This window comes from Monodelphis domestica, chromosome 7 (assembly GCF_027887165.1).
Source record: "Monodelphis domestica isolate mMonDom1 chromosome 7, mMonDom1.pri, whole genome shotgun sequence".
Lineage (NCBI taxonomy): Eukaryota > Metazoa > Chordata > Mammalia > Didelphimorphia > Didelphidae > Monodelphis > Monodelphis domestica.
Window position 1 is genome coordinate 64,389,727 of NC_077233.1, and position 17,883 is coordinate 64,407,609.

The window sequence follows — 17,883 nt, forward strand, 5'->3', positions numbered from 1 at the left end:
AGCCCTGATTCTTATTCAGCTCTTCGGCCTGGGATAAGTTGCTTTATCTCTTTCAGAGTAACTTTCTTCCTTTGTAAAATGAAGGGGTCACACTAGATGATCTCCAAGTTCTCACATGCATTCCAGTTTTGCTATTCTGTGATTCTGTAAGTCTAGGTTTGTCTAAGGAAAGTGAGGCTGAGTAACTCATGAATCTCCCACTGGAGGATGAGACTCTGAATTTATAGCTTGAGATAACATCATCCTCTGAAAGTCATAGGAAAGTCTACACAGACACACCCACTTGCTACCCCTTCGTCCTATTTCCTAGGGAAGCTTAACTCAATTCAAGAGAGAGTGGGCTACCTTAACCTGGCAGGGGCCCAACCACAGCCAGCCATCCCCCTTCTGCCTGTTGTCCCCAAAGCCTTTGCAAATGACAAGTTCACCCTTTTCAGAGCAGGCCCGTTAGAAAAGAAGAGAAAGCTCCCACCAATTTCCCAGAACTTCTTGCATGCTAATGGCTACCACTACACAGAATGTGAAATCAGGAAACACTAATTCCCCTAGAATAGCCTGAATAATCCCTTCCTCCTCCCCTGAGCTCCATAATTACTCTATGTTAAATACGGTCCCAACCAAGAGCCGCATGAATACACTTTTGTTGTCTGGGGATGGTTACTTAGCCAAGGTGTACATATGGACTGCATAGGATTTCTAAAGAATTAGGGGAGATTTATGAACAATCCCGCCGCCCATGGTATTTCCCTTCTCTGTAGCGTATGGGAATTTGTCCCCAGATTCCCCAACTGGTACTTTCCTCCCAGCTACACTCCGGAGTGAGATGGCACCCACCCAAACGAAAGGATTGGCTTCTAGGTTAAGGGTCACCCTAGGCTCTATTGTGCGCTTCCAGAATGTAGGCAAGTCCCAAGTACTGGAGGGCCTCGCTGGCTATTCTTTCTCCTCACAGCCCCACAACCCATCAATCACTCGGGCTTCTCTGTCAGACTGGCCCTGAGAAGTGTCAGGCCGCCTGAATGGCTGAGAGGGGCACACTCTTTCCAAGCAAAAAAGGAAAATGAATGGCAGTGCTTATCAGAAATACTTTTAGCAGGCAACTTATCAGTATCACTCGCCTTTCTATGGCTGCTGTTGGGGAGGCCAGGGGTGCCCACCCGGCAGGAGGGGGACCAAGGAATGAAGAAGTCCAAGCTTGGCTTTCCTCACAATGAAAAAAGTGAAAGTGGAAAGTTCACTTTCTCCTTTAGCAAAGGCTAAATTATCCCTCAGGGAGGGCTTTGCTTCACCCGAGGTTCTGAGATTTGCTTTTTACAAAAACTCTTTTTGGTTAGTGGCATTTCAGCCTAACTGGGTTCCTCTGAAATTCCAGATAGTTTATTTTATGCATTTAAAACGTGATTCTGAGAAGAGGTCCGCCTGCCGGCCCAAGGGGGCCAGGAAGAACTTTAATGTTCTTAGCAATTTGCCCAACACACAAACGAACCCTCCCATGGAGCACCAGCACAGCCCTGAGCGGCTCATCAGCCTGAATGCTGCCTTACCTTTTATAGAACCCATGAAGAGGCTGGAGACACAGAAACTGCCAGTAATCCAAGCAGAAGGCCTTTAACTTGAGCATTTTCCAATACTTTGCTGACCCTCTGTGCCAGAGGAGGGAGGTTCAAAGCGGTTTCTCCTCCAGGAACATGAAGCTTGCTATGGGGATTCGCCGGTGAGCCCAAAGTTCTCTGCCCAGTCACCCCGACCTGATTCCTGGCTCCCCACTCCCACCCGGACCCCCTCCCTGCCGGCTCCAGGCTTCAGTGGCCAGTCCCTCAGCTCAGCGGCCGGTGCGTGCAGCCTCCCCGGCACATGGCCCCAGCCCTGGCCGCAACAGTACAGTACACTTCTGAAATACAAAGAGCCGGGCACACAAAGCCTACAAATTCATTTGCTCTCTTCTCTGCACTCGCCCGCCTGCAGTTCCCCTCCGCCAAGCTCTTCTCACTCACTCACATAGCTGCCACCCGAGGTATGTCAAGGCGATGCCACACTCTGCCTAGCTCACGCCCGTGATTTAGTGCGGGTCCTAGGAGCCGCCGGGGCCGCGGCCGGGGCCAGCCAGAGCCGCCCTTGGCCTCCCCCGGCCCATCATCCTCCCTGCACCTGGCCCTGGGAGAGGAGTCGGGCAAGGCCAGCTCCGGATGAGGCTCGTGCCCCCGTGCGATCCTGCCAACAGCCCTTGGCTGCTCGCTCGTCCCGGCCCAAACTCCAGAGTTCCCAAGGACACCGCTCACAACTCTTTCTTTTCAGCCCGATCTCCCGGAGTGAATCATATCTGCCCCATCCATCGTCTGGGCTTGCCAACACCTATGATAGATCTGTGCTTCCCTTACGATGCTGGGGGAAAGAGTGGGGGGTGGGGGAGAGGGAGACCACGGCGGGGGGGGGGGGCAGGCAAGCACCCTCCCCACTCTTCAGATAAATTATGCTTATCTTATTCCCAGCACACTTTGCCAGTTAGGCCTGCGTGAAGAAGAAGAAAAAAAAAAACTAATCATCTGAGCCACATGGTGCTCTTGGGGGTGGGGTAGGGGGAGAAGCTCCCAGCTATAAAAGCCAGCCAGATAAAGCCTCCCTGAGATAGGCTGATTCCGGTTGCCCGGGCAACAGGCACACATTGATAAAATCTAAAATGGAACCGCGATGACCGTCGCTCATTGGCTGATGGGAGGGGACTCTGGTCGCTCCCAACCCGTGTGTGGAGCAGGGACCCACCCGCATGGCAACCCCATCAGCTGGGAGTGGAACTGGGGGCCGGGCTAAGAAGCAGCGATTCAAGCCGAGTCCCAGCCCCCGGCATTGTTGGGCAGAGACAGTGCGAACCAAGCTTCCCACTCCCGAGGGGCAGAAACAATGGAGACGTTCTCAACTTGATCCTCTTTGTGAAAGCGGGTTTTTCTAAAAATGTGAAATTAGGAGAAAGAAAACGACAGAAAGTCTGAACACTTTCAACCAAGTGCCTTTTAGTCTCCAGATTTTCGTCCTTCTTGGACCCCCCGGGCTTTGGAGAGCAAGGAGTAGGTGGCCTTGTCCTGTCCCCTTGCCCTCCGGCTTCTAGTCATGCCAGTCCATTCCATCTCCGGCTAGGCTTTGCCTGTAGTATATATAATGATCTTTCACTAACATTGACAGAACTCCTGCATCCCAAGCCATTTCATTGGGGAGCCACCACAGAAGGTGGATGTTACCAAAGCATCATGGGCACATTGTAGATTTCCAGAGGCCAGTGTCTGTTTCCCAGCCTAAGGATCTGCTTAGAGGAGGGGCTGACTTTACTACCACTGGCCAGTGAAGCTCAAGAGTCTGGGTACTCCTTTCACCTGGGCATATAGAAATATATCCATGCACTTATCACTGGCTCTCAGAGAGAAAAATGGGGACATACATTTTCAGTGGAATCTGCATAATTAACATTTTCTCCAACACCTTCTTAAGTCTAAACAATTAAAGAAACAAGAAATCAAGCATGCACCTTCCCTAACACTTTTGAATTCCAGTGCTTTCCCTCCTTTAATCATTTCCTATTTATCCTGTACATAGTTTGCTTTGTTTATGTTTATTTACACAAGTGTCTCTTTCATTAGATGATAAGCTCCTTGAGGGCAGGAACTGCCTTTTGTTTCTTTTTGAATATGGAGGGCTTAGTCCAGGACCTGGCATGAAGTAGGTGTTTCATCAATGTTTACTGAATTGAATTAAATTAAATTGAATTGAATTAAACTCACACTGAAAATCTGAGCATGGTACACCCCTGCAACCATGACTTCTCATCAGAGGATTATAGCTTTAGTACCAAAAGGGAACTTCTAGCTCTTTCAGTTTAACTACTTTATTTCACAGATGTGGATTTCGAAGCCCATAAGGGTTAAGTAATGGGCCAATACAGGTAGCAGGTAACAGAGCTATGACTGTCATCCAGATGTTCTGACTCTAAATCCAGGACTCTTTCCTCTCATCGGATATAAATTCTTATCCAGCCTCAATGTCTTTCTGTAAATCGTTCATAGAGCATTAACTCCCTGTGTCAGAGGCCTTCCTCTGGTTCATTTAATATTTTTGTGGGTATGACTGCCTTGCTTGGCCTGCCCGTTTATCACTTCTCAGGCTCACTATCTGCCTGGCCCATCTATTCTTCCCATCATACATGCCCTTCCTTGATTACACCTTTTATACTCCATTCACCATCAATCTTTTGATTGCCCTTTGGACTATCTGAGAACACAGTACTCCAGGCTTCACAGATTCATAGCCAAGAAAGATTATGGCCTCAAGAATGGAACTATGCAGAAAGTACATTTTTCTTCCTGGTTTGGATGCTTGGAGAAATGTCTCCACGCTCTGTTGCTCAGCTCACACACTTCTCTCTTGGGCTCTCCCCTCCCTGTCAGGTTCCAACAATACCTTCCTCTTCATCAATTCCAATTCTACTCATTCTTCAAGTTCAGTTAAAATCCTATCTTTGTAAAAAAAAAAAACAAATGGCTTTGGGGCCAGTTAGGTGGTTTACTGAATTGAGAGCCAGGACAAGGCAGTAGATGAGAGGTCCTGGGTTTAAATCTGGCCTCAGGAACTTCCTGGCTGTATGACCCTGGGCAAGTCACTTAACCTCCATTGTCTAACCCTTACCATTCTTCTGCCTTAGAACTGACAATTAGTATTGTTTCTAAGATGGAAGGTAAAGGTTAAAAAAAAAAAGCTTATATTCCTGTTTGTTATTATTCTCTTCTGCAAAGATATAGCACTTCTCTCCCTGAGTAGTAATCTCTTCAAATTCCCCAAGGATGAGGACTTGGTACTTCTGATAGATGCTAGTACAGTATACAGTAGGTATACAGGATTGGAAATCAGCCAAACCAAAATCCCAAGTCTACCCTTGGCAGGAATCTTGACATCTGCCCCTCACCTCCAAGTAAAACAGCAGATCAAGACTAAATTTGAAGGTGCCTGATTTATTTTAATTTCAGTGGCAATACTATTGATTTTGCAACCAGAAGAAAGACACGAATTTCTGGGGTTTGGAAAAGTGGAAACTGAGACCCAAACTTTGCAACCAAGTTAAAGAAGAATGGGCATCTGGGAATCCATTCAAACTCATATTCTTTTAGAACCAAGCCTAAGGGAGCTCCTCTATGTAAGGGTGAGTTTGTCATGGATGGACTGGTAAAAGCACTCCATTTATACAAAGAAGACTCAATTTCCAGTCTTGGATATGGATGACCAGAACACTACAGGCAATAAAGAAGTGGCTACCTCTCTGGGCCTCAGTTTACACTTCTGTAAAATGAGATGGTTGGTGTATATGACCTCTAAGACTTCTTCCAACGCTGTCTATCATCCTGTTATCACATGCCGAGCTATCACAGAAGGAGGCGACTCCTCAATTAGTCAAACACTTGGTGGTCAATATCTCCTATCATGCCCAGTGCAATTTGACTCAACTAGCATTTATTAAAGGTACTTATTACAGCTGGATCTTGATTAATGCCAATCACGAAGCCCGAGAAGAGGTCACATGTATCTGAAATCACGCTATTCTAAGTTAGAAGAATGGTGTAGACCATGGTCACTGGTTCTAGTCCAATGTAAATATGCAATAACTATTTAAATAATGCAACTACTTCACAGGATTCACTATTAGAACTAAGGGGGACCTAGCCCTATGTGCCCTACACCATGCTAAAAAGGAAAAAAAAGGGATTCTCTGAGGTAGAGGTCAGAAGAGAAGTATTCAGGCATGGGTAGAGCCTATAACAACAATATGGAGGAGGGAGATATGATGTAATCTTATATCATATATAATGTAATGTAATGATGTAACCTCCTATGTGATGAAATATCAAGTAGGCTATTTTGGCTAGAACATAAATGTATAACAGGAAATAATATGAAATAATCTGTAATGTTAGCTAGGAACCAGGTCTCTAAGGCTTTAAATGTCAAATGTGGGGATTTGTATATTGACCTAGAGGCAAGAGGGAGTCATTGAGAATTCTTGAGCAAGAGAAAGGGCTATCTTAGGCATAATGCCCTGCCCTACTCTCTCCAGACTCCTTTTACAAGACGTTTTTTCTACCAATAGCAATGAACAATTTTATTTCCTCCAGGTAGTAACTTTTGCTATTCTATTTGGGGAGGCAAACCACATTTTAATTATACATCTGAAGCTTAGGCATTCTAGTGAGCAAACAAGTGATGGAAATCCAAGAACTACAAATTTAGATTATATACTTTGTATTTGCTTTGAATTTATTTATTACCTTGTATTTTCTAGTAGACTATAAATTCCTTGAGGGCAGGGATCATTTCATTTCTTGTCTCTGTATTTCCAGTATCTAGCACATAGTTTATTTTCATTTTTAAAAATTTTATTTAATTAATTTAGAATATTTTCCCATGGTTACAAGGTTCATGTTCTTTCCCTCCCCTTTTCAATCCCCTCTGACACCTCCCATTTTTGTTGTGACTTTTCAGTTATATCTGACCCTAGGTGATCCCATCTAGGGTTTTCCTGGCATAGATACTGGAATGGTTTGCTATTTCCTCCTCTAGCTCATTTTTACAGATGAGTAAACTGAGGCAAATAGTTAAGTGACTTGTCCTGGGTCACACATCTAAGTGTTTGAGGCTGGATTTGAACTCAGGAAGTGGAATCTTTCTGATTCCAAGCCCAATCTACTGTGTCACCTAGCTGCCCAATTTGCAGAAGCAGAAACTGAGGCCTTGGGGGTGGGGGACTGATTTTGTCATGGCCTTGCAGCTTAATTTGTGGCATACATGTAAGGTTTCCTGATTACCAGTCTAATACTTTCCCCCTCAATATCCCAGTGCCTCTGTTAATGCTAGTTATACTCTGCAGAGGATGTATAGTCAATTTTTACATTAAAAATTGGTTAAGATATTCTTCTCTTCTCTGAGAGAGAAAAAGAGAGAGAGAGAGAGAGAGAGAGAGAGAGAGAGAGAGAGAGAGAGAGAGAGAGAGAGAGAGAGAGCGAGAGCAAGAGTTTAGCATCTGATCATACCCACTTTTAGAGAAAAATGAAATAGGGTTCTTGAATAGGGGCTTTTGACCGCCATGGTCCTGGTTCCTGAATACCCAGGCTGGGAACAGAATCACAGCCTTCCAGTGGGCTGCTGTTCCAGATCGCCACTGGCCTCTGGGAGTTTTGTCCCTGAAGTCTAGGACTCCTCAGAGACAATGAACCAATCTGCAAGTTTTTCCAGTGATATCATGAAAAGCTGGCCAGTTCACTTAGATAGAGGCAGTATGCAGGAAGCTGGCTCCATCCAGCCCTCCCTTGACCACAAAGCAGGGGGAGAGCCCTACAGCATAAGAAGAGCACACATCTCAGGAGTCCTTGCACCTTTGTCACTAACTAACTCTGTGACCTTGTCACAAACATGCCAGTCCTTGCCGGTTCTGAGTTTTTTCTTCTGATGTCTTATCCTGTCTTAACATTCTACAAATCTAGGATTCTGTTATTATAGGCTAATGATGTAGATTCTGGGGACAAATAAACACACTGGACTCCTTAGACCCCTCACCATGGTTCAGTGAAGTTTTATCTGCACTACAGATCTGAAAGCCCCTAAAAGAGTCAGGGGTCTGGCTTCTTGCTTTGCTGAACCATGAGGGATATTCATGTGGATGAGTAAACTTTCTAGCTGGATCCTTACTAGAGCTCAATTATAAATGTTCATTCATTCATTTATTCATTCATCGTTCATTTTTTTCAACAATTATATATTGAGGGGAAGGCAGAAACTGAGCTACAAAGATGTATAAGATATGGTTCTTGTACTCAAGAAACTCATGGATCAAAGTGTGCCTGTTGTGAGGAAGAGCTGGAATGACATGGCCAGTGATAGATCAGTACTGGAGACAAATTCAGGTAGGGTTCCCTCTTTTGGAATATAACTACAGGAGGCAACTAGGTGGCTCAGTGGACTGAGAGCTAGGCCTAGGGATGAGAGGTCCAGGGTTCAAAACAGGCCACAGAATGCACAGAATGCACAGAATGCACAGTATGCATAGTAGGTGCTTAAAAATGTGTGCTGATGGATTGCCCAAGGTTCCCAAAGCAATGAGTAGCTGAGCTTGGGTTTGGGCCCAGATCTTCTGAGTTTAAATCTTTCTACTCATCACCTAATGGCATTTCAGAAAGATGTGAACTCGGAGGGCTCTTTGAGCCGTACCTTGCATTGACCTATTCCATTTCCATTTTCCTGAACTCTAACCTTTTTTTTTCAGGACCCTTTAAAAATCTCACACTACAATTTGCACTGTATTTCCATACTCAACATACATATTTCTGAGAAAGGTTTGAAACACATGACTCTTTGGGGTTCTAAAAAACAAGACAATTTAGACCTAAAGAGAAGACAAGTGATTCCTATGCACATGCTTGGGTGCTGCTTTAGGGATGCATATCTCCATATCCAAATCCTATATGTTACTAAAAACCTAACCCTTTTAAAAAACAACTATTTCCTTCTGTCTTAGAATCAATACTATGTTCCAAGGCAGAAGAACAGCAGGGGCTAGGCAATTGGAGTTAAGTGACTTGCCCAGGGTCACACAGCTAGAAAGTGACTGAGGCTAGATCCATCTCCAGGTCATATCAAGAAGAAAATGGAGAAGATAATAGGTTCACAGGATATTAGAGGTAAAAGGTTTTCTTAGAGATTGAACTAGCGTTCTTTCTGGCACAGAGTGCTGAGCTTGGAGTCAGAAGACTCATTTTACTGAGCCAGCCTCAGACACCCAATAGCTGGTGCTCCTGGGCAAGTCACTTAACTGTTTGCCTCAGTTTCCTCATCTGTAAAAATGAGGTAGAGAAGGAAATGACAAACTACTCCAATATTTTTGCCAAGAAAACCCCAATGGGGCCACAGAGTCAGACACAACTGAGACGGCTGAACAACAAAAAAGGGAGACCATGAGCTGCCTCTTATTAGAGGTCTTCAGCCAAGGCTGAAGGGCCACTTGTTGGGCATGTTGTAGTTGGGATTCCTTTTTGGGTATTGGTTGAACTGGGGTCACTGAGGTCCTTGCCAGCTCTATAGTTCTGTGATTCTGTGGTCTTCTCAAGGCCCTGTACTATTCTTAGTGCTAGGAAAAATGCTTTATTGTTATCAGTGATACTAAAGTGTGAAAATCGATACTGTATTCTTTGTTTTCCTCTCTTTCTATTTGCAGCAATTCTCCCGTCTCCTTTCCCCAGCCTCCAAAAAGCCTTAAAAGCTGGGTTTGACTGTAAACTGAACCTCTGCTAATAAGCAAATGGGACCAGATCATCATTTCCCCACTTTCTCATCCAAATGGCTCAGGCTTAGGGTGGCTTTTTTTGTGAATAATGAGTTCCATTAGTAGTTCCAGTCCTGGTTATTCCAGCTCTTTCCCCAGCCCATAGATGTTAAATCAGTTCTGGAGAGTACACAATGGAGAGATACAGTCTATCTTTAATAATGGGCTTTGAGAGATTCAAAAGCAAAAAAGCCCCAAACAGTTACCACTCTCCTTTCCAGCCAATCCAGCTGCCAGGATGTATTACCACATGCCTTTCATTCATCCAGTAAAACTATACCCACTTTTACGGGGATGGGGAGGGAGGGTGCTGGTGGTAGGGAGGAATTCTTTTGTTTGTGTACTCCAACAAACAGTTATTAATAACTTACTACCTGTAATGCATTTGGCAATGAATCTTGGCCAGAGAGGGTTGCTGGGAACTCAGTGGGTATTAGACTTTGGAAGCCTGATGCCATAGGAGTAAAAATTGTAAGACTAGAAAAAGTCTGCCACATAAGCTATTTTTTTTCCTCAAAAGAAAAGGAGACTCCATGGGTCCAGGGCACTGACTCAAAACTTAATTATCTTCCCACTTGCCTAAAGCATAAAAGTATGCAAGTAATGAGGGCTTCCTTAGACATCATGGGTTGACTATGAGACAGTTTCTGTTCCTCTTAAGCCAGCATCTACCTCCCCATAACCAATAGGATTTAAGCTGGAAGAGATCCCTAGAGTTCATCAAATCAGAACTCATTCATTTTACAGATGAGGAAACTGAGGCCCATAGGTGGCCCAAGTTTACACAGATGATAATAGTAATCCTTTCTATAGAACTCTAAGGTTTACAAATTGCTTTATATCCATTATCTCATTCATAATTACCCTTAAGGTATGTACTAGTAGGAATGTTATCTTTATAATAAGGAGAAGGAGATTCAGGGAGGTTATGTGAGTTGTCTGTCATTTGAGTGAGGACTCAAAAGTCCAGTGTTCTTTCCATTATCCCACCTTGGGTCTACTGATAGAGTGCCAGGACAGGAGTGATGGAGACTTGAATTCAAATCTGGATTCACATACTTACTAGCTTTGTGACCCTAGGGAAGTCACTTAACCCTATTTGCCTCAGTTTCCTCATCTATAAAATGAGTTAGAAAAGGAAATGGCAAACCACTCCAGTACCTTTGCCAAGAAATCCCCATATGGGATCACAAAGAGTCCAAAAGGTCTAAAATGACTGAACAACAACAAAATCTACTAACTTAGCTGGGTTCAAATTTCCTGGCTCTCTCCTTTGTCCCCAACACTTTCTACCTTATATAATACTTAGCTAAATTCAAGTTTCTTCCCTTGTCTTCTAGTAATACAGGAGCTCCTGAAGGCAGAGATTATAATTCTTTTCATCTGGGGATACCTAGCATATTTACATTTAGCAGGTGCTTAATAATTGCTCATAGAGTCGAATTAAAAGGAGGGGCTACAAATCACCATTCCTCCCCCTCCTCCCCAACTTCTCATGATCCTAGTTCTGCTCCTTGGAGCCATTCAGAACAATTCGTATCTCTCTTCCATGTGATGGTCCTTCAAAGACTTAGAGATGACTTCTTCCCCAACCCTTCTTCTCTGCTCCACTCGAGCACCTCTAATTCTAGTAACTGTTCCTTATATGGGATTCAAAGTCTCTCATCGTCCCTAGTTGGAGTCCACATGTTTCTCTTGCTCAAAGTCTAGATCTAGACTTGGGACTGGCAATAGCTCCTTGCTTAATGATCCGTGGGAGAGACTTTGTTTTTTTCAGCAACAAGGAACATAAAGGTATTGTCTCTGGCTAACGTAGCTATGGTGTGAACAGCACTGGTCAGAACTACTGGAATCTCTTAAGCCCAGGGAAGACTCCATTAGGCATATAGTATGATTTTCTAGGTGGGGTATTTAGGGACTCCAAAGTCTGGTGTGGGCTGGGCCATCAATAGAGCCCCTTGGAAATGTAATTCTTTTTCCTTAGTCTTCCTCTTCCATAAAATATAGTCATCCTCTTTAAAGAGGGATAGGTGATAAAGATAGTTAAACTTAAGATAATGATGCAAAATCATTGAGACAAGTAAGTATGGACCCAAACACAAATCAGTCCATACTAACATCTCATATTACCAATGTGCTTTATATTTTACGAAGTCCTAATGCTTTATTGAGAACAATAAGATGGTGCAGTGCATAGAGTACTGGGCCAGGAATCAGGAAGACTCCTCTTCTGGAGCTCAAATGTGGCCTCAGACACTTACTAACTCTGTGACCCTGAGCAAGTCATTTAACTCTATTAGCCTCAGTTTCCTTATCTGTAAAATAAGCGGGAGAAGGAAATGGCAAACCATCACCACCACCACAGCAAAATAGATCCTTCTATAGTGGTTCAGAAAGCACAAGATGGTGGAAGAAACACTGGTTTTGGAATCGAGGGTTCTGGATCCCAAATCTGACACACTGTTATTTCCCACCCATGAGACTAATCTTGAATAAGTCTTTTCCCTCCTTTGTTTTGGCTTCAGTCTCCTCTTGTAAAAAATGAGCAGATTGGATTCCATGATATCTAAGGCCCACTTTGGCTCTCAATCTGATTCTGGGATGATAGACTCGTAGCTATGATTTGAACTTATGTTGTCTGCCACAGGAGCATACTTTCAGAGCTGGACAAGATGTCAAAAGTCATCTAGTCAAACTTCATCATTTAACAGAAAAGGAAAACGAGGTCCAGGAAGTCAGTGGCATGCCTTGAGGTTACCTACATGGGATTTGAATCCAGAACCTCTGATTCCAAAGCCTTTCCCTTGTTCTGTCCTCCAACCCCAAGTCTGAAGATCTTTCCTCTATTCTGTCAACTCTATGATCCCTTCAACTCACAGGGTTATCATTCTGACCATTGGCAATAGGATTGGTCAATAGGTAATTTAACAGAATGACAAACAACAGAGGGTTCACTGTATTTAGCAACTTAGTCTTATTCATCAATTCACAGTTTGTTTGTTTTTTTGAGAGCATATTTTGAATCAGGATACTTAAAATTAACTTTTAAAAATATTCTTCACATTATTGTTAGGGCCCACTGATGCCTTAATGTCCAACACACAATTTTTGGAAGTAATGAAGCCACATTTCTTTTAAAACATTCTACCAGGGCCCCATTGGCTGAATAGGTTGTCATCTCCAGATGTGATTTAAGGGATATAAAAAGTACTACTATCAAGTCTCTCTCCTACCAGTAAGTCATGGAAACTGAAGGAACACCATTAGAGCTTTGTACCTTTGACTTAGGGCATTGTGTTAAAAAGACAGCATGATGACAAGTGGGAAGAAAAGCGGGCTGGAAATGAGATTGGAGCCTGACATTTCATACATGAGATCAGTAGCAATTTCTCTGAACCTTAATTTCTTTATCTGTAAAAGAGATAATGAGACTTGCCCTGTCCACGTCATAGGATTATTGCAGGGAAATCTACTTCTTAAATCTTGATTCATGTAAATGTGAGTTACTTTTATTATTGGTTAAAATGAAAAATTTCAGGGAAGTTCTTTGGAGTATTTTTGCCCCTTTACCTATTTGAAGATTTTGCCTTTCTAAACCCCTACCTAGAAATATTTCCACTGTCTGCTGCCTTCTGCTGTTGCACATTATGAAATCATGTTGATGGGGGTAGCTAGGTGGCTCAATAGATAGAAAGCCAGGTCTGAAAATGGGAAGTCCTAGGCTCAAAGATGGTTTCAGATACTTCCTAGCTGTGAGACCTTAGGCAAGTCACTTAATTCCAGATGCCTAACCTTTATTGTTCTTCTGCCTTAGAACCAATGCTTAGTATGGAGTCTAAGTTTTTTTTTAATGCAAATTTCTTTCTATAGGAATAAATCAAACTCTTATGATCTATCAGCACCCATAATTAATTATTGACCCAAAATAAATCCATTTACAGTTTGCTTTAATTTACCGCATTAGCCAGTCATCTCTCAAAGGATTCCCCAGAGGATGGGTCAGTTTTGATGGGAAAGACAAGATCTATGGCTTAGGGGACAGGATACCAGGCCTGGTTAGAGTATTTTGGCTATGGAGAAGCATGAAAGCACCAGGGTCATTGCTACTATTCAGTAGCAATAAAAAGGGAGAAGGCCGGAGCAGAACCAGGAAAACATTGTACACAGAGACTGACACACTGTGGTACAATCGAACGTAATGGACTTCTCCATTAGTGTCAGTGCAATGTCCCCGAACAATCTGCAGGGATCTAGAAGAAAAAACACCATCCACAAGCAGAGGACAAACTGTGGGAGTAAAAACACCGAGGAAAAGCAACTGTTGGACTACAGGGGTTGAGGGGACATGACTGAGGAGAGACGCTAAATGAGCGCCCTAATGCAAATACCAACAACATGGAAATGGGTTTGAATCAAGGACACATGTGATACCCAGTGGAATCGTGCGTCGGCTATGGGGGGGGGGGGGAGGAAAAGAAAATGATCTTTGTTTCCAAGGAATAATGTTTGAAAATGAACAAATAAAATAATGTTTAAAAGTAAAAAAAAAGGGGGGGGGGAGAAGGCCACATAGACAAAGAGGGAAGAATAGAAGGCACTCTTTGCCCATGCCATACTGTAGTGATAGGTAAGCCTATAATTTATATCTTAAGTCTTTCCCCAGGAATTCTTCCTTCTCTACTCATCCTACCCCTGTCTTTGTTGTTTAGTTGTTTCAGTCATATCTGAATCTTCATGACTCCCTTTGGGGTTTTCTTGGCAGAGATGCTGGAGTGGTTTGCCATTTCCTTCTCCAGCTCATTTGACAGATAAGGAAACTGAGGCAAAAGGGTTAAGTGAGTTGCCCTGAGTCCCTTCCAGCAAGGAAGTATCTGAGGCCAGATTTTAACTCTAGATGATGAGTCTTCCTGACTCCAGGCCAAGGGCTTTATCTGCTGCACCACCTAACTCTCTCTATCCCCTCCTCTGTTCTCCCACCCCTTAAATCTAAACAATTTAGATTATAGATATTCCCTCCGGTCTGGAAGTCTCAAGAACTCACTGAACGATATACGTAAACATAAATGGAGGTACTTGGTTTCTTCTCTCCTTTTTTCCCCAAGATGATCAGGTCTCTGAGGAGACAATGTTTCTTTTCTTTATGCTCCTCTCAATAAAGCCCATGTCAGTGGGATGGGAAACAGAGGCATAAAGTATATAAATTCCTAGGATTATCAGAGCTTTTACCAGTATGATCCCTTGGAGATCCCATCAGTTCTGGGAAGGGGCATCATTTCTGCGGGGAATAGGGAGGTTGTCCTGAAATCTGTATAAATCCCTGTTTTTCCTCTCATCCCATTCTCTATTTTTCTAGTTCCTTATTTTAGCTCAACTATGCTATTTGGTGGGATCCTTTAGTTCTATTTTAGGTGTACTGGATCTGATGGTGGGAAGTGGATGGACTAGGGATGGAAGGGAATGGTACCTGTAGTGATCAGTGGAGAGGTTGCTTCTGGTTTCCAGGGAGCTCCTGGAAGTGAGCAGAAGTGGAAAAAAAAGAATTATTGTATGTCACCAAAGGCCAGGGAAGAAACAAAAGATCATACAGCAAATACATTCAGTGCACACGTGGGTTATCTAGTGATATCACTCTGGAACCTCTTCCTAGGAGTATGGCCACCAGCAAGTCACAAGAAGTGGTCACTAAGATATGGCAGGGCTAGAATCTGCCCTGATGGAAATGGGAGCCATAGCTCTTTGGAAGCCCTAAAGTGTAACATTGCTTTTCAGGACTATGGAAACATGAATATTCTGGCTTGGAGTTAGAAGATTTTCCTTTCCTGTGCAAATGATCATGTACTTTTCCCTCTCCCTTTAGGTGGTTTTTAAGAGAGACCACACAATTGACCTCAAGAGACTAGGATTTAGGGTTGAAAGGGATCTTAGTAATTATCTAGTCCAATCCCCTCATTTTACAGATGAAGAGACTGAGGTCTTTAGAGGGGATGTGATTTGCCCAAGGTCACGTATGTGATTTCCCTCCCTACATTGTATTTATCTTTATTCTGTATATATTTAGTCTGCATATGCTTCTAAATGTACATGTTGTCTCTATTCTTCACATGGCACTCCATTTCCATCTGGCTGCCTTGGCATTGGCCCTTCTTTCCCTAAGCTTGGAATGCCCTATCTCTACATCTCTACCACACAGAAGTCTTACTTCTTTTAAAACACAGCTCAACAGCACTGGTATAACCTATATCAGACCATTTACCATATCAAGGAGGGGGGAGGGAAGGGAGAGAATCTGGATCCTGAAATATATAGCTGTTAAAAGTTATTTCTACATGTAATGGAAAGAAATAAAAATTAAGACTCAGCTCAAGCACTGCTTTCCCCATGAAGTCCTGGTCCCTTTCTCCCCAATTATTTTACTTATGATGACCTTAGATTTATGTCACATATTCTGTATATAGACACACACACACATATGTTGACTCTATCCAGATAGCATGTAAATTACTTAAGAACAGGGATTGCTTCAATTTATGTTCTTGTCTTTTGTCATCTTGTCTTTCTATCATTGGGTCCTAATATGATAGCCAGCACACAGTTGGTGCCTAAAAAATGTCTTATTGATTTATTAATTGATTGATGGTTAAGTAGCACAGCCAGAATTTGAATTTAGCAAAGCTATAACTAGAGAGTCTGTCAATTAGGGCAAATTACTGGGTGATGGGGAGTGGAATAGAGGACTGCCTGCCCCATTTGGGTGTAGTTTTGCTAGAAAAGAGAGAAGCCCAAACTTCATAGGGTCCAGTTCCAGACTTTGAGATATGGCTATATATCACTGACACCTCTGGGAGTAGGTGATCCTGAAGAAGAATGAAACCTTCAAGAGTGGTACCATATGGCTTGGGGGTGGTGTGGGCAGACAACTGTCACTGGGAGGAAAAGAACCTCCTAGATCTTGGCAGACTGGGGAAAAGCCCTAGTCACCCAGCTGTAGTTACAGCTTTGGAGATCAGGTCTTTATCTCCAAATCCAATATGCTTTTTACTGTGCTTTGCTTATAACGTCTTTGGTCCATTTATAAGCAACTCAAATTTGGAGTATACAAGAAGTCCTAAGATAGAGGCCCATGGGACTTCTTGGGTGAGCTAGGCTATTAGTATCAAAGGCCATCTAAAGTGCTTCTTGGTAAGAGCTGATGCTTAGCTAGTGTGAGGTCACTGGAATTCTGTGCACAATATAGACCTGTGAAAACTGAACTGGTTTAATTCAACTCCTTTAAGTTCCTCAGGGATCATAGATGCAGAGCTAAAAAGAATCTTAGAAGCCATAAGATCCAATCCTCTCATTTTCCCGATAAGAGTCTCTGAGCATTGGGAAACTATGTGATTTGCCCAATGTCACCTGGAGAGCAAGTGTTGGAAGCAGGATATGAACTCGGGTCTTCCTGATTCCAAGTCCCATGTGCCATCCATTCCCTATACTGTGGGTTAAGGAGAGCTAAGATCAGAGTAGAAATCCTAGGGTAATAGCATAAAGTGGAAGAAGTAACTACTGGACACTGAAAGAGCCCTTGTTTTAAGAGGACTTGTATATAGTAGGTGATCAATAAATGCTTATTGATGATTGACTGAGTGTGGATCCTAATTCTGTCATAATGTATGTGGGTAAGTCTTCCATCTATCTGATTCCATATTTGCTAATCTATAAAAGAGAAGGATTAGACTAGATCAGAGATTCTTAAACTTGGGTCCCCAAACTTGGATGGAAACTAAATCACATCTTTAGTTTCACTAACCTCTAATGAAAACATAGCAGTTCCTTTCATTCTAAATGGAGGCAACAAATGCTAGAAGTGGTAGTAGTAGTTTGACTTTGCCAGCAGTAGAAATCACAAATATTTTCAGGACACATTATAATTGTTGTAAATATCTTGAAATATTGTTAATGTTCATTACTGCCTCAAAATTAGCTAGCTATCAGATCACTGCTAGATATATTACAATACGATAATTTGGTAACTATCCTAGTATACTTGGTTTTCTTATAATGCTATGTATTTTATTTAATGCATTTAAAAACATTATTCTGAGAAGAGGTTCATAGGCTTTACCAGGCTGCCTATGAGGTCCATGATACATGCAAGGTTAAGAACTCTTGATCTAGATGATCTGAGGCTCTTTGTGATCTATAGCTATGCTCTCCTGATCCGTTAGACAAATACAAGACTAAACAAAGGATCCAAAAGAGATAATTGAGAGTTTGGTCTTAGGAGTTTGTGTTTTTAGTTTTGTGTTTTTTTAACAGTTCTATTTATGGTGGTTTGGGACATTCCTAGGACTAGTGGGTGATAGTGTCTTGGAGGAAAGAGCATTGAAGTAGGGATCTGGAGACTCCAGGTCTAGTCTTGCTTCAGCTTCTGCTTTGTTGAATTCTTGGGCTTTGACTTATCTGAGATTCAGTCTGCTCATCTTCATCTGTCAATTTTGTTTTTGAAGTCATTGAAAACTGTCTTTATCTCTTTCCTTGATTATCATGTCTCT

At 42.7% G+C, this 17,883-nt stretch overlaps 1 protein-coding gene across 1 annotated transcript in view; it reads right to left on the bottom strand.

The window, feature by feature from the left end:
• The window catches only part of IQSEC1 (IQ motif and Sec7 domain ArfGEF 1), an 817,265-nt gene that overhangs the window by 232,923 nt on the left and 566,459 nt on the right, over positions 1-17,883 (bottom strand). The window contains 1 exon segment of the mRNA XM_007500341.3: positions 14,814-14,858. Coding sequence (XP_007500403.2) covers positions 14,814-14,858 — 45 coding nt within the window.